Raw genomic sequence first — 21028 nt, 5'->3', positions numbered from 1 at the left:
GAGAACATAGGGCATCAAGTAAAAAGAGTCATGATATTCATCGACAGCCACGCATAATCTCGCATGAATTTTAAAACAGCAGAAATAATTCACAGCACTATTTATCGAGACGGTTTGTGGACTAAACTGGGTGATAGCAGGAAATAAAAACATGCTTCTGAGGTTTACGAGCACAAACAACTTGCAATTGTGCAAACAAGAAAAAGAAAAATTAAACTAGCAGGTTTACTGATATTCTACCCCGGGAAAAGCATGCTGTTAAAATCCCAGTGAGTCCACCCCCCCCCCCCCCATCTCTCCTGCCGCCCTCGCGCATCTGAAGATGTCGTGTCTCACTTCTCCTCCATTTCTCCGACCAGCCACCTGTCCCGCAGACCCGGCAGACATAGGCCGCGCCGCCTGAAGTTGATCGGGTCGCCCGGCTCGACGTTCTCCGCTCTGTCCAGCCAGCTGAGCAGCAGGATGTCCGCCCCGTGGTCGGGCTCCACCATCGGCGCGCGGCAGCCTTCCGCCAGCTCCCGGCCCATGTCCAGGGGCGGCGCCGGCGGCAGCAGCAGCCTCTCCAGCAGCTGCTCCACGGTAAACTGCTGCAGGCAGCTGGCGGTAAGAGCCGCCAGGCAGCTGGTTAGCCGGCCGGCCAGCGAAGCCGCGCTCTCAGCCAGCTCAGTCAGCTCGGCCTCAGTGCGACCAGTCAGCACGTTCATCTCGGCGTTAAAGTAGCAGGACAGAATGCCCCGGCCGGCCGCCTCAGACACCAGAGTTAGCACGGCCAGCATCGAGCCGTAGACGTCCTCCCAGTCCCCCGGCGGGCGCCGCTCGGCCAGCCACAGCAGCGCCGTCTTCAGGTAGTAGCTCTTGAGCCCCGGCAGGGCTCCCGCTCCCAGCGCCGCCTTGCAGTGTTTGAGCAGCACAAAGCAGTCGCGCTGGCGGTCGGTGAGGGCCCGGTAGACGGCGTACTCGTGCCGGGAGAAGGAGAGCCGCCACTGGTGTTCCTCCTGAGGGGTGCAGCCGACCGGTACCAGCAGAGCGGGTGTGGCGCAGAGGGCCCGCACCAGACCGGGCGGCGGCCAGTCAGCCGGCCTGCGCCGCGCGCCGTACTCCTCAGAGGGCCAGCGGCGCAGCGGCAGACACACCAGCAGGTCACACGGGTACGGCAGGTACGGCCGGACCGCTGTGGTGCTCGCCGGTCCGGCCCGCCCCGGCTCCCGGCCGCCGAACAGCGCCGGGTGGGCCCTCAGCAGGTCCCGGACCTCGGCGGCCGAGAACAGCGGCCGCTCCCGGTGCCGGCACTCCGCGTGCTGTTCGAACTCGAGCAGTACGAATCCCTCCTGCTGAGAGGGTCGCACCCACAGCCGTGTGGAGCCGGGCTCTGGGGGCACCTCCGCCTCCCCTGGCCAGCACACGTCCGCGCCGGCCAGCTCAAACATCACATCCAGGTCGGACTTTGTCTCTCCATCAATCAGCAGCACCTGGCTGCACTCCCGGCTGCTGCCGGAGAGCAGCACACGGCGCACGGCCAGCGCGGGCAGACGCTGACACACACAGTCCCCCGGCGACTCGGGAGGACGGAGCGGCACCGGCGGGCGGCGGGCGCCCAGCAGCAGGCACGCCACGCGCTCCACGGTGTCATCCAGGGTGGCGATGGCCGGCTCGTGGCCGCGGTTGACGGTGATGAAGGGGAGTTGGAGGGCGGCGGCCACCAGAGCGTCAGGCGGCAGCAGGGCGGCTGGGTCAGGCCGGCCGACCAGCCAGGCGCGGGCGGTCTCCTCCAGATGAGGTACAGACGGCCGAGGCCGGGGCACGGGCTGGTCTGCGGCCGCCATGGCGCCGCCACTCACGGAGAGATGGAGGGACTATGGGCTGCACGAGATCAGAGTGGGTATGCCATTGGACCAGAGGGCCAACCGTGGTGTTTCTGAAAGAGTGACAAAAAGCTGCTTTAACCATGGCCCACTTGCACGGTTAAAGGCTGACGCAATGCGTCTGCCAGCGCCCTGCCGATCGTACACGGAAGTCTGTTTAGATAACGAAACTGCAGCCGTGCAGGGCTGCAACCTGCAGGCTGCATCCTATGAAATGCTTGCGCTGGGACAAAATGCAATGGGTTTACGCCCAAGTAAAATCATGCTTAACTTGAAAAGTCACTCCAGCCAGGGCATGTCTAAAGCACAATTGAATCACCGGTAAAAACTGCATGCATAAACAGTAAAGCACCCACGACGGTACAGAGCTGCAGTCGCCCGTTTCAAATACCCATGAGTCACACCGTTTCCGGCATGAGTCACAAGCCCCACCCTAATTCCACTCTTCCCCTCCGGACTCACACATCGCGCAGACACGCCACTGATCGGGCTGGACACACAGTCACCGCCTCCCGTGCCGTCTGTCACACACTGACAGGATCACCAGCCCGGCCCCCCGACCAGTCACGGCGCCGCCGGGGCGTGCAGGCAGTGCCGTCAGTGGCTCAGTGCAGAGTGCACAGCCGGGCGCTCAGGGCCGTCCACCGCCCGCCGTCCGCTGCAGTCCCGGTGCAGTATCGGCCGGAGCGCCAGCCCCGGCGGGCGGACCGTGTCTCTCGCGGTGAGCGGTACTGAGCCGCACTTCTCTCAGTGGTGGAAGCGAGTAGGACCGTGTTTTGCTCAGTGTCTTGAGCGGGTCAAACCGTGGTAAGCTGCTAGCCTGTTTCGGTGACCGGAGCGGTTTGGGGCCGAGCCCGTCTCTCGGCGAAGGTAGAGGGCCAGGCCGTCCCTCCCTCAGCAGTCTAAGCGTCATGGTCGGGCTCCGTAGGACACTGCTCGCCCTGGCGGTGACGCAGCTGGCCCTGACCGCTGCTGAGGTCCGCCAACAGAGTGACGAGACCGGTCCGGAGCTGATCTGCTACTACGGCTCCTGGGCACGGCTCAGGGAAGGTGAGTGTGCCACTGGGGCTGCTCACGGGGTGGTGAGTAAAATAAACGAAATCAACGTTAGGCCGTGGTTCGTGTCACGAACTTGCCCCATGAAGTTGGTGGGGCAACCTAAATGCTGGCCATGCGAGCAGTCTGTTACTCGATGCAGCAGATTATCTATTGATTGAGAGAAACCTGATCCTCATCTAGGCAGCATTATGTAATGATAATCCAATCTCCTCTAAAAGTCTATAATATCTCCTCTCAGTCCTGCATGCTGACGCTATGTCCCTCTCCCCGACAGGCGATGGCCGCGTCACCATCGACCAGCTGGACCCGTCCCTCTGCACCACCCTGGTGTTCGCCTTCGCCCGGCTGGACGACCGCCACTGGACGCTGCTGCACTCGCTGCCGGACCGGCTCCTCTTCTACCGGCAGCTGACCAGGCTGCGCCGCCGTCACCCGCAGCTCCGCGTCGAGCTGGCCGTCGGCGGCTGGAACGACTCGCACAGCGCCGACTACGCCGCGATGGCCGCCAGCGGCGCCGGGCGCGCCGCGTTCGCCGCCAGCGCCGCCGCCGCGCTGCAGATGTACGGCTTCGACGGCCTCCACCTGGACTGGGAGTTTCCGTCGGGACAGCGGCAGCGGCGCGACTTCACGGCGCTGCTGGCGGAGCTGCGCGCCGCCCTGCAGCCGCGCCGGTACCGGCTCAGTGTCGCCGTGCCCGCCGGGCCGTACCAGGCCCGCACTTCATTCGAGATGGGCGCCGTGGCGCGGCTGGCCGACCGGCTCCTGCTCATGGCGTACGATCTGCACGGCGGGTGGACGCCAACCGCCGCCGACCACCACGCGCCGCTGCGGCCGCGCTCCACCGACTTCAGCGGTCTGGACGCTGAGACGGCGGTGCGTCTGTGGCGCTCGGCGGGCGCCTCTGCCCGGCAGATCGTGCTGGGAGTGCCGCTGTACGGCCGCGGCTGGGTGGTGGAGGATGTCGGACCGCCGCCGCTGCAGGCCAGGGGAGTGGCGCCGCCCGGACCGCTCACCAGGGAGAGCGGCGTCCTCAGCTACCTGGAGATCTGCTCCAACGTGCAGCGCCGCGGCTGGACGTCTCAACAGGTCAGTATGCGTGCAGAATAGTCTTTATCGGTAGTTTGCATCCAGTTATAGCGGCCGGCAAATCCTCCCTTCGGCCGGCAGGGTACGAAACTGTAGTCTTCTGCCTTATCCAGTCAGGACAGGGTGAGATTCCCCACTCAAGAACACCTGCCTTTCCCTAGATCAAGAGGGGATGTGTGTTTAGTGTTTACTGTAGCTATAAGCTGATTTACAAATGTCATGGTCAAGAGTAGAGCTGGGAATCCTCACCACAGTCAGGTGCATGTCGTGCAATCCTCCATGGCATAACTGGACTTCGCCACTAAGCCATATCAGTTCTTCCTTGCTGTAATAACAGATTGCCCTGCAGACCTACAGACCTATAAGTGAAATGATCTCGTTGCTGACCCAATTCGTGTTAGCGTTAGTACGCTTTCAGATCCAGATGGAGCTCAAGGTCGTCCCAAACCAGCGGCCCGCTGATCCAAAAGGTCCCCTTCTTCGTCACCGCTTTTCCCCAGAGAAGTTCAGCCCTCCTTGCCCGTAAGCTGCACGTTTACCAGCTCTATATCGCCCTCCACACACCACTGACCGTCCCACGCTTCCCCCCACAGCTGCTGGACGAGGGTCGGCCGTTCGGCTCGGCCGCCATGGGCGAGGGTCAGTGGTTCGGGTACGACGACGAACACATGGTCGGTGAGAAGGCCCGACTGGCCACGGAGCTCGGACTGGGGGGCGTGTTCGTCTGGGACATCGCCCAGGACGACATCAGGTGAGATATATCGAAAATGACGAACTCAGGAGATGTGTCACCCAGAATAGTGACTGTCAGGCGAGGGATATCATTGATGGAAGAAAAGGAAGATATTCGACATCACTCCTAAACGAACTGCAGCAAATAAGGATGCAGTCATCCCGAAAGCCACCTCTCGAAACCGGCGCCGATAGCGAAGCCACTTCTGGTTTATACCAGGAAGATTAACGAAAAGCTCGAAGTTTATTCGCCGTCCCCAATCCGGTGTCAACTTACATAGGCCAGCTGTGTCTATGGGCCCGTTGGAGCGCCTCCCACAGCCCAATCTGACCGTGTGCCCTCCCTCCGCCCGCAGGGGATTCTGCTCGCCGCGGCCCTTCACCCTGACCTCCATCATCAGGGAGACGCTGTCCAACCTGACGGAGCGAGCGGTACCGGAGGAGAGGGCTCCTTCCGTCCCGCTGGGCTCCAACAGTCTCACAGAGACGAACTGAGAGAGGCAGAGGTGCTACAGGAGAGGGCTCCCTCCGTCCCGATGGATTCCAACAGTCCATCCATTCTAACAGCCTCACAGAGACGCGCTGAGCCGGGTAGAACTCCCGCCGACCTTCACAGACATTCTCAGCCCGCACTGGAAGCATTATGTAGTGTCTCGTATGTACTCATCGTTATCACAAATACATCACGCTTAGTTAGACTCCGGCCGTGTTTATGTGTACTGCTATCGTTACTCAAGTCAAACTCCAAGTCTCTAGCATTCCGTGGCCCCCCGAATCCACAAAAATCCTGGCTGTGACGACTGCTGCTGCAACAGTGAAACCCGGCGTCAGTCGAGTGTGGCGACCCTCCCACCCCAGTCGCTCTCCCGTCCCGGCGACTCTCCCGTCCCGCCCAGTAAAGTCGGTACTCGGCAGATCAGTAGACTGGCAGTCGGCCCGTGACCGGCGACCGGTCGTATGGGTCGTCTCTGTCAGCCCGCGACCCTCCGATCGGACCCCGCAGTGAAAGGTGCTTATCGGTTGGTTTGGTAACCAAATCTGCAACCCTGGAACCGGTCGGCCGGGCAGGCATTGATCCATCCCGAAAGTATGCCCGTGTCTATCGAAGATCAACAGTCACAATATTCCAAGCTGATTTTATCACGCTGTCGTAACGACGGCTCAAAGAATACGCGACCGATTTAATCTGAAAAGACGGTTCAGAGCTCAAACTATATGCATATATTTGCCACAGCAGTAAAACAACCTCAGCTAACGGCGTAACAACTCAGCGCTGCCATTGCACAATGCAAAAAAGCCGGCCCTCAGAGCCGCCAGATTATGCTGAATCTAACACCGCAAACCCGCCAGCCTCATCGCCGGGTCCCATTGTGCATATGATCGCGGAAGCCACGCTCTATCACCAAAGGAATAATGGAAGTCCGATTGACTTGCACTAATTTAACAAGTGATAATATATAATATAGCATGTGGAATAAATAAAACAACTCAGATAACACACTAATCTTATTTATAAAATAAGCTTTTTAAAAATAAGGCGATCTGATCAAATCACAAGCGGATCACTAAAATAGCGCAAGGCACACTCCCGACTCCAAAGCCATAAATATCCACCTGAGACGAAGCGACGGGCCAGCCACCGTAATAAAGCGCCCCCACCACCGGCCCCACACAGCACGCGCTGACCCCAGGTCAGGTCACGGGTCACCCAGGGCCGTCCGCGCCGCCCGCACCAAACGGCCGAGACGGCACGGGCCCCTGGATAATCACTGGACCCCGCGGCCCGCACACACACACAAACTAGCGATCCAGCAATCAGCAGCCTGCTGGAACAGTGCCTACACACAATGCACTTGCATATAAGGCTAAATACTTCGATATCAGCCGCGAATTCGTTGACCCACAACCATCCTAGTAAAGCTGGAAATAAAGCCCGGACGCACCGGCGGCTGAGAAAAGCATCGAATCAGCGGAATAATACTTCAGCACCCCGCTGAGCTACATCAGCACATACAGGCGTCTGAGAGCCCAACTGTGCGCTAAACTGGCGTTAAATACAGCAGCCCGCTGCTACATACAGGGTGTCTCACAAAAAGTGTACACATTTAAAATGAAGATATTTCAGCATATAAGCACGCGCTCACGTCAAATTCAGGCTTAAATTGAAGCTTAGCTCGTGCAAATTTATTTGACATACAATTTGTTAGTGAGAGTCGGTAGAGTCATGAGACAGTTAAGTGAAGAGGAAAGGAAAATAATCGTGAAATTTTACCTTCAAACCGGTTCCCTGGTATTGACTCAGAGGAAATTTAGGGCTCATTTCCCTACAATAAGAGAGAAACCGCCGGCAAACACAATAAAACGGCTTACTGAACATTTCTTGGCTCACGGAACAGTCGGAAATCAAAACACTGGAAACAGCGGCCGCAAGATAACTGCCCGAACACCTTTGAAAATCGGACAAATCATTCGGCGAGTTGAGGAAAAGCCTGGAGTGTCCGTGCGGCACCTTGCGCAACAAGTTGGACTCAGCCGCTGTTCCACGCATCGGATTCTTAGGAAGGACCTGAAGCTTAAGGCATACAGGTTATCAACATCTCAAGAGCTTTCCAAGTCTGATTGCCTACAACGGTTGGAGTTTTGCCGTTGGTTTTTAGGAAAGTGCTCGTCTTGCCCTAGTTTCATCGGCAACATTTGGTGGTCCGACGAGGCACACTTTTACCTTCACGGCTTACCTAATCGTCGAAACCACAGGCACTGGGGCAAACACCCGCCAGAGAAGACTTTGGAAGTCCCATTACATTCTCCAAAAGTGACGGTCTGGTGCGCGCTTAGCGCCCAGGGCATAATCGGACCGATCTTCTTTGAAGACGGTGACGGAGAACCAGTGACGGTGACTTCAGACCGTTATCTGGCAGTGTTGAAGCGCTTTTGGCGGTCTCTCAACAGCAAGTGCGCGGACACCATTTGCCTGCAATGGTTCCAGCAGGACGGCGCTCCAGCGCACACGTCAAGAGCCACGCTGGCCTGGCTGACCGAGCGCCTGGGAAGCCGGCTGATCTCCAGGCGGGCCCCCCACAGCTGGCCACCCCACTCACCCGACCTCACCCCCATGGATTTCTATCTATTGGGGTATCTGAAGGATGTCGTGTACGTGAAGGCGCCGCACACGCTAGACGAGCTCAAAAAGGCCATCAGAGGAGCCATACGCGGTATAACCATGGAGACATGCGCCCGTGTAACTCAGGAGACCATGAGGCGCGCCACCACGTGCGCTGAGCGCAAAGGCTGTCATTTTGAGCATCTAAAAAAATGAGCGCATAGCTAGAGTATGGGAAACTGATTCGGTATGTGAATATAAAGACGTGCAAATGATATGCGAATAAATTTGCAAGCTTTGTGCTTTCCAGCGATATTTGTGTTTTTTACGTATGTTTTTAACTTACGGAGCTATTTACAAAACAAGTATGTACACTTTTTGTGAGACACCCTGTACTCTGAGCGAGGCTCAAGACCCTGTCAGCTAGATCACGGAACCAACATGGACCCACACGATCCTCTAACCCTTCTGCTAGCCGAACGGCGTCACGACCTGGGGTCCCGAGCTCCTCTGACCTTTTATCTACCACCGGGCACTCTCATACATCCGTCTCCTTCTCGGATCGTGTCGGGAGGGCCGCAGCCGCGACCGGAGGCCGCTCGCCACCCGCCTCTGTGAAGTAGGACCTCAGTCTCAGACTGTCCTCAGTTAGCGGCCCGTTCGGGGCGCCTCCTCCCGCGCCGTCCCGCGGCTCCGGCAGTTTGGTCGTCTCCAGGAATCGGTCCACGGCGGCGGCGGCGGCGGCGGCGGCCTCTCCGTCGGCGACCGGACGCCAGCCGCCGTTGGAAACGCCGACCGAGCTGGGGATAGTTCGCTCCGGAGACGAAGGTGCTGACGGCGACGAAGCTGGAAGCGATGCTGGAGTGATATTCGGTGACGAGGCTTCCGTCACCGGAGGTACGCTGTGTTCCGATGAAGATATGAAATACTCTGGCGGTGTTACTGTGTGCTCCAGTGATGCCATCGGGTGAACTGGTGGGGATACGCTGTGCTCCGGTGACGCTGAATTTTGCTCAGATGACGTCACTGAGTATTCTGGTGACGTCACTGAGTGTGTTGGTGACGTCACTGAGTGTCCCGGTGACGCTGTTGCCGATGATACCACCGAGTGTCCTGGTGTTGGTATTGAGTGTCCAGATGACGGCACAGTGTGCTCCATGCTGTGCTCCGGTGATACGTTTCCGTTAGTGCTCGCCTGGGTGTGCTGTGTCGGACTGGTAGCATTCACTGACGGATAGTTGTCGACCATTGAAGTCGCGTGAGCCATCCTGTGAGACGGCAATACATACGGACATCAGAAACTGTCTGCTTCAAAAGAGAAAATCGAGTGTAAGGCCTTAAATTAATCATAAGAATGGAGTCGGTAACTCTACTAGATTTAAGCTAGTTCCAAGGAAATCGACTATCCCTTCCCAGCACCAGCTCCTTGCCGCTATCCGGATATGAAGGACTGGAACCAGCGCCGGGCACTGGGCTGTGGCCGGACTGGCCGGTGCAGTCAGGCTCTGACTGCGGACGGCTGTGGACACTGCACGGCGCTGATACTGCACGGAGCTGTGTGTGTTCTCAGCACACGGAGCGGTCCGTGCCAGGGCGTGACGTCAGCTATGACGCAGCAGCTCCGGCGCACACACACTGCCAACCGTCCGTCCGGCCGGCCGTGCAGACCGTGGGACCGGCATACTGATCACGGTGGGGGTGAGGGGATGGGGTAACCGGGAAATGACCGGCAGTACACTTTACTGACTCCGAAGGTAGGAGAGCTGGGGGTTACCTACGCATGTACGAGTGGGGAACCTCCAGTCATGCTGAATCAATGACAGGGGATGGGTAAAACCAGCAAAGATCATGATACCTGACACCCGGAAAAGGCTGCGGATATCCACCCGGCGGAGAACCCAGGAGCGGCTAGCGACTACGGGACAGTGTTCGGCCCCGCCCGGACTCGGTCTGTTCCGGCTCTCTGCACCGGCTCCGTCTGGACGGTCCAGTAGGTACCCTCCCCCTTCTCCCTCCGTGATCTCGGGGGTTCCCGGCGGTGACTGGCCCGCCGGCCGGCCGGAAAGACCGCCCACCTGGCCAGCTGTCGTCACGGATCGGCTGCAGCAGCACCGGGTGGGCCCGTGCGTAGCCCAGCTTGCCTCAGATGGTCCGGAATGACAGGGGCTCGGAATAACTAACTGATAAGTCCTTTCTATCGTCACTATACAGATCGACTACTCTGAATACACTCATTATCCGCACTTAACTGATACTCAGACTGCAAAACGGCGTTTTAAGTGATCAGCCAGTAGCAACAAAACTCCCCTACCTGACTGCCAAACTACACCCACCCCGCCCCAGACCCGGGGTACTCACCCTGCGCTCCTGCTGTCCCCGCGGCCGATCTGACTCTGCAGGGCCGTCATCTCCTGTTTGAGAGACCTCAGGCACGCCTCCAGATGGTGCAGCGGCCGGGGCTCGGCACTGCCCGCGCTCTGAGCCAGCAGCCGACCGATGTGCTCCTCATCCACTGGTGAGGGAGCCGGCAGCTGGGGCAGCCGGGCCGAGCGCTGCAGCTCGACTATCTCGCCGCTCAGGGCCTGAGGAGGGACGGGGAGGGGAAGTTAGCTGAGCCCAGGTGTAGGATAAACACACCAGAACCAATAATGCGACTGGTTGTGTCGATCTCCGACCGTAAGTCATTTGAAAATGTTCCTGGCGATACTCTCCGCTGACCTAGAACTGATTCACTGACCTTGACCTCCGATACTGTCCGTTTTCTACTGACCTTGACCTGTGTGCTGCTGGTCTGCAGGGCGGCCCTCAGCTCGGTGACCTGCGCCTGCAGCGCGAACTTGTCCTCGCGCGTGGCGTCCAGAGCTGCGCTGAGCTGGCGCAGCTCGTCTCCGGCCGCCTGCAGGGAGCTGCGCAGTCCCTGCAGCTCCGTCTCGTGGCGCTGCTCGACCAGCGCCGCCTGCTCCCGGAGACCGGTCAGCTCGGCGCCCTTCTGCCGCAGGTGGCCGCTCAGCGTCTGTGACGAAGGGGAGGGCAAAGGTTAGGAACATATTGCCTGAAATTAGATTTTACACAGCCTTATGCCATTCTTATGCCATTCCAACAATGTGGATATAACAAAGACACATTTCATTCCAAACACCAATTGCCATGGCTGAGTTATCTCAGCACATATCATACCAGAACACAAGCCATTATGTTTTCACCCCTCTTTGAGCGCCCACCTTGATCTGCTGGGCCAGCACGGGGTCGTTGGCCGCGCTCTGCTCCGCCTGCCGCCGCAGCTCGGCCGTCTGCCGCTGACTGCTATCACAGGCCGCCTTCAGCTCCGTCAGCTGGCCGGCGGCGGCGGCCAGGTCCCGCTGAGCGGCCTCCAGAGCCGCCTGCCGCTCAGTGATCTGGGTCTGACGACTGGCAGCCAGGTCCTCAGCGGTCTGCAGGCCGGCCTGGAGACTGACCAGGTCCCGGCGGAGACCGGAAACCTCCCGGCGCTCAGCGAATAACTGCACGGTCACAAACAGACAAATCGTCAGACCCGTTTACAAGCGTGCTGGTGAGAGAACAGTCAACAGGACATCTCCACGCATACGATGTCAAATCAGATCTCCCTTATCCACCAGGCCCAACTTTAACAACTCACTCCACCTGTATCCCGTAACCCCCCTTCCCCCCCCCCCCAAGCGGCTCCCCACCTGTCTGCGCAGCTCCCTGCAGTCGAGCTGCTCCTGCTGCAGCCGCTGCTCGGCCAGCTCCAGCTGCTCCTGCAGACGGTGCTGCTGCTGCTGCGGTGTCTGCTGGCGCTCCGTCTGACGCTGCTCCTCAGCTCCGGCCAGCAGCGCCTCCAGCTCCGCGGCGCGCGCCTGCAGCGCCGTGTACGACTGCGCCATGCCTGCCAGAACGCGGAGAGACATGGTGTCAGGCACGGTAATACAGCCAACTCAAAGTCGCGGGGGAGGTTGATGCTGACGCGGGGAACGCGTTTAGTTTACGAATAACATTCCAATATACGAGATAAGTGCCTACTTTCTTTAAAAAAAAAAAAAAACAGATAATAACATTGTGGTTTACGGAGTTTCAGCAAACCGAGATAGAACAGATGCACACATAAACACATACATGATTGCACCATCTCAATCGTGATAACCGTACAAAGCTTGGAAGATAAACGAAAACAAAGTCTCCCTCACCCTGTTCTCCCACTAACCAAGAGAATGAAAACTCTGTCATCTCTCACCCTCGAGTCTGCCGCGCTCCTTTTCCAGTTCCAGCTGCAGCAGCTGGGCGTCGGCCGCCGCTCCGCGCAGCTGCTCCGCCTCCTGCTCGGCCCGCTGCGTCTCTCGGCGCGCCGTCTCCAGTTCCCTCCGCAGCTGCGCGGCCGCCTCCTCCCGCTCCACAGCCGCCAGACCCGCCTCAGCCGGCACCGGCGCAGCGGCAGCGCGGCGCTCCGCCAGCTCCCGCTCGGCCGTCTTCAGCGCGCGCATGTACTCGCGCAGTTTGCGGGTGAGCACGCGGATGTTGGACTGGTAGCAGCGATGGCGCTCCTTGTAGGCGGCCTGCGCGGCGGCCAGTTGGTCGGCCAGCGCGCCCCCGCCGGCCGCCGGAGGGGAGGTGGGCGGCGCGGGCACGCCCTCCGGCCGACCGGCAGCGGCCAGCTGCTGCTGCAGCTGCCGGTTCCGCGTCTGGCTGAGCTGCAGCTGCTCCTGCAGCTGGCGGCACTGCGCAGAGTCGGCGGCTCGGGCGCGCTGCAGCTGGTCGCTGAGGTCGGCCACGCGCGCCGCCAGCGCCGCGTGCTCCTGTCGCAGCCGCGGAGCAGCCTCGGCCTCCTGCAGCCGCCGCTCCAGCTCCCGGTTCTCCAGGGCGAGCAGACTGAGCTGGCGGCGCAGCGACTCGAGCTCGGCAGACTCCGCCGACTGCTGCTGCTCACCGCTCTGATCAGGCGTCCCCAGAGTCGGACTTTCCTCAGGTGGAGACACGACCTCAGCAGTAACGACCTCTGATGATTTAATCGGGCCCTTCTCCTCCTCCTGTTGGACGGGCTCGCGGTGTAGGCTCTTGGCGTATGTCTTGACCACGGCCAGCTCGTGCTGCGCCTTCTCCTGTTGTTCCTCCAGCTCTCGGATCCTGGCGTCCCGCTGTTTCACCGTCTCGGCGGCGGCCGCGTGCTGCTGCGCCGCCTCATTGGCCTGCTGCTGCAGCCCTCGCACCACCTCCTCCAGCTTCTGACGGCCCTGCTCGAGCACGCTGCGGTCCTGCGTCAGCTGTTGCACCTTGTAGCGCAGCTCGTGGTTCTGCACCATCAGCTGTTTGTTCTGCTCGTTCATCGTGTCAAAGATGTTCATCTTGTCCGTCATCTGTTCCGTTTGCAGTTTCAGTTTACTGGTCTCCTGCAGTTTATCGTTGGCAGTTCGGAGTTCGCTCTCTCGGCCGCTGAGGGATACCTTCAGTTCCGCGATTTGTTTATCCTTTGTGGCGACGTCGTTTTTCAATTTGTAGAAACTAGCTGAGACCTTTTTCAACTCGTTGGTGAGGCCGCGTGCTGCCTCGTCCACGTCCCGTTTCTCCTGGTTGGCGGAGGCCAGCGCCACCTCCAGGCGCGTCTTCTCCTCCTTGAGCCCCTGTTTGGCGGCGGCGGCCTCCTTGGCCTGCGCGCGCAGCTGGTCCAGCATCTGGCCGCCCTCCAGACAGCGCTGCTGCAGCTGCTCGCACTGAACCGTCTGCTGCGAGAGCTTCTCGTGCGCGGCGGCCAGCGCGAACCTGGTCTTCTGACCGTCCTCCTCCAGCTGTTGGTGGGCGGCGGCGGCGGTGGACAACTCCTCAGCACCCCGCTCCAGGCGCTGCTCCAGCTCAGCTATGGTCAGCTCCAGGGCGCGCGTCCGGCCCACGGCCTCATCCCGCTCCCGGACAGCGGCGGTGGCGGCGGCGGGCGCCGGCTCCGCCCGGCTGCCCGACACCGTCTGGAAGAAGGCCTCGCGCTGCAGCATGTCGGCCTGGATGTTCTCCAGGTGCCGCAGCAGAGTCTCCTTCTCGCGGACTGCGCGCGCCTGCGCACCGGCCGCCGCCTGGCGCGCCAGCGTCAGCTCGCCGCGCAGCCGCTCGCCGGCGTGCTGCTGCGCGATCAGCTCCTGCTGGGCGGCCAGCAGCTGCTGCTGCTGCTGCAGCCGCGCCTCCTGCGAGGCCTTCAGCTGGGCGCGGTACCAGTCGCGGGAGCGCTGTCGCTGCTCGAGCTCCTCGTTGGCCGACTGGACCGAGCCCTCGGCGCGCAGCTTGGCCTGCAGCTGGCGCTGCGCGTCCACCACCAGTTCAGCCACCTTGGCCTTCAGCGCCGACACCGTGGCGTCGCGGCTCTCCAGCTCGCGCCGCGCCGACTCCAGCGCCGTCCGCTCAGCAGCCGCCGCCGACTCGCTGCGCTTCAGCTCGTCCCGCGCGGCGTCCAGCTCGATGGCGCGCGTCTCCAGCTTCCCAGCCGCCTCCGCCAGCTGCGCGTCCAGCTCTCGAGCGCGCACACGCAGCAGGCCGGCCTCGGCGGCCAGCGCGTCCCGCTCGGTGCGCAGCGAGCCGGCGGCGGCGGCGCGCAGCTCCAGCTGCTGGCGGCTGACGGTGTGGCGCAGCTCGGCACGCTCAGCGCCCACCTCCTCGAGCTCAGCGCGCGTCATCTCCAGCACACCCTCGAGGCGCGCCTTCTGCCGCTGCACCTCGAGCTGCTGCCGCTGTCCGCCGCCGCTCAGCTGACCCTGCAGCGCCTCCAGCTGCTGCCGGTACAGCTGCCGCTCCTGGCTGGCGTGCTGCAGCTGCAGCTGCAGCCGGTGCACCTGCAGCTGCAGCTGCTGCTGCTCCTCGGAGGCCACCGCTCGGTCGGAGACAGCCGGCGCTGGTCGGCGCGGACCCGGGACCGGACCTCCGGCCTCCACCGGCGCGGTGGGGTCTCGCAGCACGCTGCGGAGTCTCCACAGGTCCTCCTCGAAGCCGCTGATGTCCGACCAGCTGGACTCGGCTGACACCACCGATAGACGGTCGTCGTCCTCGTCCACAGCTCCGCCGTCCGGCGCGCCGCTCTCGGCAGTCACTGTGGAAGCGTCTGAGCGCGCGCCGCTGTCAGCCTGCACGCCCCGAGGGGCCTCCGAATCGCTCGGGTGGTGGGCCACCGTTTTCACGTGGACATTGTGAGAAGCCGGCGCCGTGTGCTGTGAGAGGAATGATTCGGGACTGCAGCCGGTCTCTGCCGCTCGCTGAGCTTGCAGAACCGCCGGGGGTAGCACCTCTTCCGCAGGAGACAGCGGCGGTGAGGACGGCGCCGGCAGGGTAGACATCAGCGGGGTACTGCTCAGAGCCGGGACGATACACCCCTCGATGGCCTCCAGTTGTCCGCGACTGGTCTGTTTCGGGGTCGCCGATTCCGGGGCTGAGGCGGGAGCGGCACCGGAGTGGGAGTCGCCGTTCGCCGCTTTGACGGAGTGCGGCGCGCCGTTCGGTTCTGATGTCGGTCCCATCTCCGCCGCGACCGTCCTGCCCGGGGAACGGTCGGGGGCCGGAGCGGGAACGGGGACGGCGCCGCGGCGATCACTGACGATCTGAAGCAGGTTCCGCGGATACGGCTGCAGACTGCGCCCCTCCAGAGTCTGCGGCGCCGACGGGGATTGAGGAACTGGCGGTGCGGACGGCGGGCCAGACCGACAGAAAATGGAGCTGAGGCCAGCCGGCAGCAGTAGACTGACGGCATCATTGGCTGGCATGAGAGCCATTTGTTGCTGCTGCTGTCCAAGATGCTGGTGAGGTGTCTCAGGCTGGTCACCCTTATCCATGCCAATGGCAGTGACTGGCATCTTCATCAGGGTGTCCTCAGTCAGGTGCGGCTGCTGCAGTGAGCCGGGGGCCGGCCTCTCCACCACTGCGTGGTGCACAGACACCGGCTGGCTACGGCCACCACCAGGCATCTCAGCACTTCTACAGCCACCAGTTCAAACACTGTGGAAAGAAAACATATCAGATTACTTGCTTCTTTGATTGTACTTATTGGCTCACAAGTGAACTGTAATCGCCATGCCCCACGTGGATTGTCCATGATGGTAACACATACATACATACATAAAAACCGCATCATAAGAATGGTGCTGACCAAATGCAAGGGAACTTAATGCATGATCTCATGAAAACTTATTATGTCTCTCACATATTGTGTCATGTCCATTGCCCTGTTTCAGTTTCACAGTCCCTGCCAGCGCTCCGCCAGCACACGTGTCAAATTGGGTTTCCATAGAGACATCAAAAACTTATCTCTAAAATAACCTCAATCTGCGATTTCAGCTTGTAAAATGCGCTGGCAGCGTGTGGCAGTGGCCGTGAAACAGGGCCCATAACAAAATGGATAACTTACCCAAAAACAACAACCCAAACCACTACATCAATTAAGCCCAGCCCACCCGCGGCAACTAACCTACAAATTCAAGCACTGAGACAAATAAAGACGCCAAAAAACACAAAAATTGTAATAATTTGCATGCTTTGATCAAAAATTATCACGGGTAAAATCAGTGTTTTACCCTAAACCCCCTAGACCCCGAAGACGTCAATTGAAACACCTGCGCCGCTTACGAACTAACTAGTGTAAACAAATACGTGGATTGGTTGAAGAAAAACGCTGCAAAACTATCAAGCAAGGTTATAAAACGATTTGAAAAACGTTTTCCAAATATTATATCATTGCAGTGTATTTCAAAAAATAAACTTAATTATTTCAGTTGCTGTAATGGTTTCATTAGGTAAAAGCAAGGCGGTAAAAGCCAAAAGGCATGTTTTCTTGTTTATTGGAATTTTCGCAGTATCGCACCTTGGGCATTACTACTTACCTACAGATCAATTTCGCCTTTCAAATACTTTCCTTGAACTTGATTGAACATTCCCTTGTTTTTTTATAATTGTTTTCACTTAAACGTCGATTTTTTGGGGGGGAAATCTCATTTATTGAGCATAGGTGATATCAGGTGATATAGCATGGAAGTGTGATATGGCAGTGTTTTAACTAGGAGTTACACCCACTTGCACCTTGCACCCTATTTTACACCCTTTGCTTTCTGTTTACACGTGTTACAGGTGCTTTTTTACCAGGGTATATTGAGTTTCTTTACGACATTTGGTTCACACGCCTGGGGATCACACCAATTTCACGCCAACTACTAAGGAAAACTTGCTTGTCGGTATCAGCATATCAGGTGTTTCTAACATTTGTATTTCAATTTGTGATTTGTGAATGGTGATTCTAATTTTGTCAATTTTAGATGTTTTTGTGTTGCTGTATCATTACTACTAGATATGTTATGTTCATTTTTATTTTACATCACATTCTATACAATGTCTTAGTGCTACTTGTATGATAAGGCCTGATGCATAAGCACTAGGCTGTGTAAACCATAAGCTTTTTGTCTTTCAGATCTTGGGCACTACATCTAACTCGAAATGACAGGGGATGGAGCTCAAGCAAATATAATGGTGAGTTCTCCCCTGTGTGGTAAGCAACAAAGCATTTTGCAATGGGTGATGTGGATGGTACCCCAGGTATATGCTGTAGTGTGTAAGATTATTCAATATGGGCAAAATTCCGTTTCTTTGGCCTATCACTATTTGTTTCTGACTGTTGGCAGATCGGCATTATCGGCGGCTCTGGGTTCTCTGACCCTAGCGCGCTAGGAGTGGAGGACGCCAAGGACGTGGAGTATGACACGCCATTCGGAAAGCCTTCCAGTCCTCTGCTGACAGGCACGCTGTGTGGTGTACCTGTGGCCGTCCTGGCCAGGTGGGTGCTGGCACACATAAATGGATACCTATCCAATAGGCATTTGTTGATGATGGCAACATTGTGCATAAGGCAGTTGTCACAACAATGTATGGGTGCCACTCACTGCCAGGTGGTATTGCACAGCGTTCACAGTACTTTTTTGTGGTTGGTGTTTTGTCTATTTGTGGTTGAAGAGGTAGCATGATTTGCCGATCAACTACTTTTCATGCATATTACTCAGCTCTCGCTCTCCTGTGACGGTCCACTGCGCCCCCCAGACACGGCCGGCGCCACACGATCCTGCCGAGCGCCGTCAACTACCGTGCCAACGTGTACGCCCTGCACCGGCACGGCTGCACGCACGTGCTGGTCTCCACCGCGTGCGGCTCGCTGCGGGAGGAGTACCGTCCCGGCCAGCTGGTGCTGCTCGATCAGTTCATCGACAGGTCAGTCGGACAGACGGGTTGAATACGAGAGGAGAAACACCTACATCGATAGATCAGATTCATCAGCGTATTCCCAGCTACACTCATCGCCCGCTGTTTTTGTATATTGCTGCCTACCTTCTAATCGGATGACCAAACGACCCGGTGCCCCTCCCAGGACGACCAAGCGTCCGCTGACGTTTTTTGACGGCTCGTGTGACGAGTTTGTCGGCATCTGCCACCTGCCGATGGCCGACCCGTTCTGTGGAGAGACCCGCGGCGTGTTGCGAGAGGCCGCCAAGGAGCTCGGCATCACCATGCACGATAAGGGTGAGCCGACCGCGCCGGCTGTCGTGGTCATGGGTGGGATATTTTATCTAGATGTGCATCTCCATCGGTTATAAATATGACACCAATTTACGGGTGACTATGAACTGCACTGTTTTCTTCTACCAGGCACCAGTCATATACACCGATGCATTTGGCAGAGAACCTGCAGGTGTAATTCCTCGCCTTCGCCTTTTACCAGTGTACTGAAAATAGATGTTTTTATTTGTGCTGTTTTCAACGAATGAATGTATTGCGTCATTTTCTGATTAGCGTCTGTTTGCTCGTTCTTCTCCCTCCACTGCCGTTCCTCCCTCCGTGCTGGCCGTTGACACCCTCTCACTCTTGTCCCGTACCGTTCCGGCAGGCACCATAGTCACCATCGAGGGCTCCCGCTTCTCCACCCGCGCCGAGAGCCACATGTTCCGCAGCTGGGGCTGTGACGTCATCAACATGACCACCGTGCCGGAGGTGAGGTGCCCAATCCAACATTCACCAAGTCATGTGGACATCATATAACATTTACTCCGTTTTTTCGCCTATTCGAGCACTGCGTCTTTCAATAATATCGATCCAGATTTCTAAAAAAAAAAAAAACAAGTGTGACTTCTCTGCTGGTTAAATCTCTCAACCCAAATTCTCTAGTGAACCTCCATGCATGTATCCGTGGCTCTAAGTTGCTGTGTTTTGCGGTCGGACTTTAATACGACCTGCGCACGTTTCCCTAACATCTCCGCCCTGCCGTCCTACAGGTAAGATTAGCCAAGGAGGCCGGTCTATGCTACGGCTACCTGACATCCCTGCCGTCCCACAGGTGACATTAGCCAAGGAGGCGGGTCTGTGTTACGGCACCCTGACATCCCCGCCGTCCCACAGGTAACCCTGGCCAAGGAGGCCGGTCTGTGTTACGGTACCCATGCCCTGTCCCACAGGTAACCCTGGCCAAGGAGGCCGGCCTGTATTACGGTACCCTAACAGTTAACACCTCTGTCCTGTCCTACAGGTGACATTAGCCAAGGAGGCGGGTCTGTGTTACGGTACCCTAACAGTTAACACCTCTGCCCTGTCCCACAGGTGACCCTGGCCAAGGAGGCGGGTCTGTGTTACGGCACCCTGACATCCCTGCCGTCTCACAGGTGACATTAGCCAAGGAGGCCGGCCTGTGTTACGGTACCCATGCCTTGTCCCACAGGTAACCCTGGCCAAGGAGGCGGGTCTGTGTTACGGTACCCTAACAGTTAACACCTCCAGCTCCGTCCTGTCCTACAGGTAACACTAGCCAAGGAGGCGGGTCTATGTTACGGTGCCGTGGCGATGTGTACCGACTACGACTGCTGGAGGGAGGGCGAGGCAGGGGTCGGGGTCGGAGACGTGATGGCCACCTTCAGGGCCAACGTGTCCAGCGTGGTGCGCCTCTTCAAGGAGGCCGTGACCCGCGTGGCCGCCAGGGACTGGGCCGAGACACTCCAGAAAAATAAGGTGGGTGTGGGATATGGGGTGTGGAGAACGAAAACTTGGAGCGTCGGTTTACATATATCGTCATTCGTCATTGTGTCGATGTTACCTTGTGCTCGGCTGTTGGCTTCGATATTCTGTTGCACCAGTTCGATGTTACGGTAGCTTGTCATAATAACTGCGATGTAATTATATCGATGTAATTATGACCAGTGACCACCCCTAGCTGAGCTGAAAGTGTGCGGTGATTGCGGTCTTTTATGAAGACCCACTAACCGTCCGTTTTCCATCCCGCAGGAGACGGTCACTTCCAACGTGATGCTGCCCAGCTGAGCACTGGAGCTGGGCCCAACCTGAACGGTCACTGGCCGCAGCTGAGCGCTCAGTGACCTCGGCTGACCTCTCAGTGACCTCAGCTGAGCGTTCAGTGACCTCGGCTGACCTCTCAGTGACCCCAGCTGTCCGCCGTCCCTGATACCAGCTGACCTCTGGCTCATATCCGGCGGACTCGGTCGGTGGGACTGCGGCTGCCAATGTAGACGGGATAGATGACTCAGTGCTAGCGGCATTTGGCTGTGTTGGTACAGCCTTATTTGACGGGTTGCTATTTTACAGAGCTTTCGTAAAAATTTGGGTGGATTTGCGTAGTTGCGCGCTTATAAGCATTGGTATGGAAGATTCGTTTAGTCCAGTTTGTGACTTTGTGCGTAGTCGAGCGCACAGTCTTTTTTTTCGGGTGATTTGCCGATCATTGTGAAAGGAGAATCTCCATGTGAAGAGAAATATTGTTTTTTATTCCATTCCAGAACTTTGTTATTGTTACGCATACTCTTTCTACATGGAATATTTTGATACATTGCCGCTCGTGTAACATTTTTGGTGATTCAATATCACAACAGCATTCGCCATTACAAAGCTGTGCATTGTAAAACGTGTGTGAGGATCGCTTTTTGTTCAAATCTTTTCGCAGTGCTGTGGGAATAAACCTGCTTGCATTGAGATGGTTTCTTGCAGCGCTCTGCCTGTATTATGCTTTTCTGGTTTTGCAGTGAGCTGCAGCGGAGATTCGGCGGAATAATGTCATTATGTAATCCGTTATGTCATTTCTCCCAATATTGTCTATGTGGCTGTGATAGGTCGTCGCCCGCCGGTACTCGGTACGGAGCTCTCCGTGAAACGGACGCCCGAAGTGTCGCGGCCTTGGCCACGGTGACCT

At 58.0% G+C, this 21028-nt stretch overlaps 4 protein-coding genes across 10 annotated transcripts; 2 read left to right on the top strand and 2 right to left on the bottom strand.

The window, feature by feature from the left end:
- Positions 1–14: 14 nt before the first annotated feature.
- LOC122384585 lies at positions 15–2492 on the bottom strand. The gene is made up of 2 exons (XM_043372137.1): positions 2325–2492; positions 15–1915 (listed from the first exon to the last, which is right to left on the bottom strand). Exon 2 carries the CDS (start codon positions 1821–1823, stop codon positions 333–335), a length of 1491 nt encoding a protein of 496 aa, XP_043228072.1. The 5' UTR covers positions 1824–1915; positions 2325–2492; the 3' UTR covers positions 15–332.
- Positions 2330–5437, top strand: LOC122384586 (chitinase-3-like protein 1). The gene is made up of 4 exons (XM_043372138.1): positions 2330–2912; positions 3196–4007; positions 4601–4758; positions 5096–5437. The coding sequence occupies exons 1-4, from the start codon at positions 2774–2776 to the stop codon at positions 5232–5234; spliced, it is 1248 nt and encodes a 415-aa protein (XP_043228073.1). The 5' UTR covers positions 2330–2773; the 3' UTR covers positions 5235–5437.
- A 500-nt stretch (positions 5438–5937) lies between these two features.
- On the bottom strand, positions 5938–15801 carry LOC122384555 (golgin subfamily A member 3-like). The gene is made up of 6 exons (XM_043372094.1): positions 12071–15801; positions 11529–11725; positions 11061–11339; positions 10610–10852; positions 10198–10421; positions 5938–9107 (listed from the first exon to the last, which is right to left on the bottom strand). Exons 1-6 carry the CDS (start codon positions 15765–15767, stop codon positions 8378–8380), a joined length of 5370 nt encoding a protein of 1789 aa, XP_043228029.1. The 5' UTR covers positions 15768–15801; the 3' UTR covers positions 5938–8377.
- A 927-nt stretch (positions 15802–16728) lies between these two features.
- Positions 16729–20811, top strand: LOC122384589 (S-methyl-5'-thioadenosine phosphorylase-like). Of its 7 annotated transcripts, XM_043372149.1 has the most exons (9): positions 16895–17023; positions 17261–17319; positions 17472–17623; positions 17884–18051; positions 18209–18360; positions 18725–18828; positions 19627–19836; positions 20110–20194; positions 20237–20811. In XM_043372149.1, the coding sequence occupies exons 2-8, from the start codon at positions 17287–17289 to the stop codon at positions 20143–20145; spliced, it is 855 nt and encodes a 284-aa protein (XP_043228084.1). In that variant the 5' UTR covers positions 16895–17023; positions 17261–17286; the 3' UTR covers positions 20146–20194; positions 20237–20811. The 7 variants fall into 7 exon arrangements, with proteins under 7 accessions (XP_043228080.1, XP_043228081.1, XP_043228083.1 ...); XM_043372145.1 differs by lacking the exon at positions 16895–17023 and adding an exon at positions 16729–16814 and having other exon boundaries at positions 20110–20811; XM_043372146.1 differs by lacking the exon at positions 16895–17023 and adding an exon at positions 16786–16804 and having other exon boundaries at positions 20110–20811.
- The last annotated feature ends 217 nt before the right edge of the window (positions 20812–21028 follow it).

Source organism: Amphibalanus amphitrite, unplaced genomic scaffold, assembly GCF_019059575.1.
Source record: "Amphibalanus amphitrite isolate SeventyFive unplaced genomic scaffold, NRLGWU_Aamphi_draft 000193F_arrow, whole genome shotgun sequence".
Taxonomy (NCBI): Eukaryota; Metazoa; Arthropoda; class Thecostraca; order Balanomorpha; family Balanidae; genus Amphibalanus; species Amphibalanus amphitrite.
Note: the sequence above shows the minus strand (reverse complement) of the source record. Positions and strands in the feature narration are given on the sequence as shown.

Excerpts from the sequence above, each read along its gene's own strand:
- LOC122384585 (XM_043372137.1), bottom strand. The coding sequence starts at position 1,823 with ATGGCGGCCGCAGACCAGCCCGTGCCCCGGCCTCGGCCGTCTGTACCT.
- LOC122384586 (XM_043372138.1), top strand. The coding sequence starts at position 2,774 with ATGGTCGGGCTCCGTAGGACACTGCTCGCCCTGGCGGTGACGCAGCTG. Across the intron at positions 2,913-3,195 it reads CTGGGCACGGCTCAGGGAAG|GCGATGGCCGCGTCACCATC; the intron begins GTGAGTGTGCCA and ends TCTCCCCGACAG. Across the intron at positions 4,008-4,600 it reads GCGGCTGGACGTCTCAACAG|CTGCTGGACGAGGGTCGGCC; the intron begins GTCAGTATGCGT and ends TTCCCCCCACAG.
- LOC122384555 (XM_043372094.1), bottom strand. The coding sequence starts at position 15,767 with ATGCCTGGTGGTGGCCGTAGCCAGCCGGTGTCTGTGCACCACGCAGTG. Across the intron at positions 11,726-12,070 it reads GGAGCGCGGCAGACTCGAGG|GCATGGCGCAGTCGTACACG; the intron begins GTGAGAGATGAC and ends GCGTTCTGGCAG. Across the intron at positions 9,108-10,197 it reads GGGGACAGCAGGAGCGCAGG|GATGGCTCACGCGACTTCAA; the intron begins GTGAGTACCCCG and ends GCCGTCTCACAG.
- LOC122384589 (XM_043372145.1), top strand. The coding sequence starts at position 17,287 with ATGACAGGGGATGGAGCTCAAGCAAATATAATG. Across the intron at positions 17,624-17,883 it reads CCTGTGGCCGTCCTGGCCAG|ACACGGCCGGCGCCACACGA; the intron begins GTGGGTGCTGGC and ends TGCGCCCCCCAG. Across the intron at positions 19,837-20,109 it reads AGACACTCCAGAAAAATAAG|GAGACGGTCACTTCCAACGT; the intron begins GTGGGTGTGGGA and ends TCCATCCCGCAG.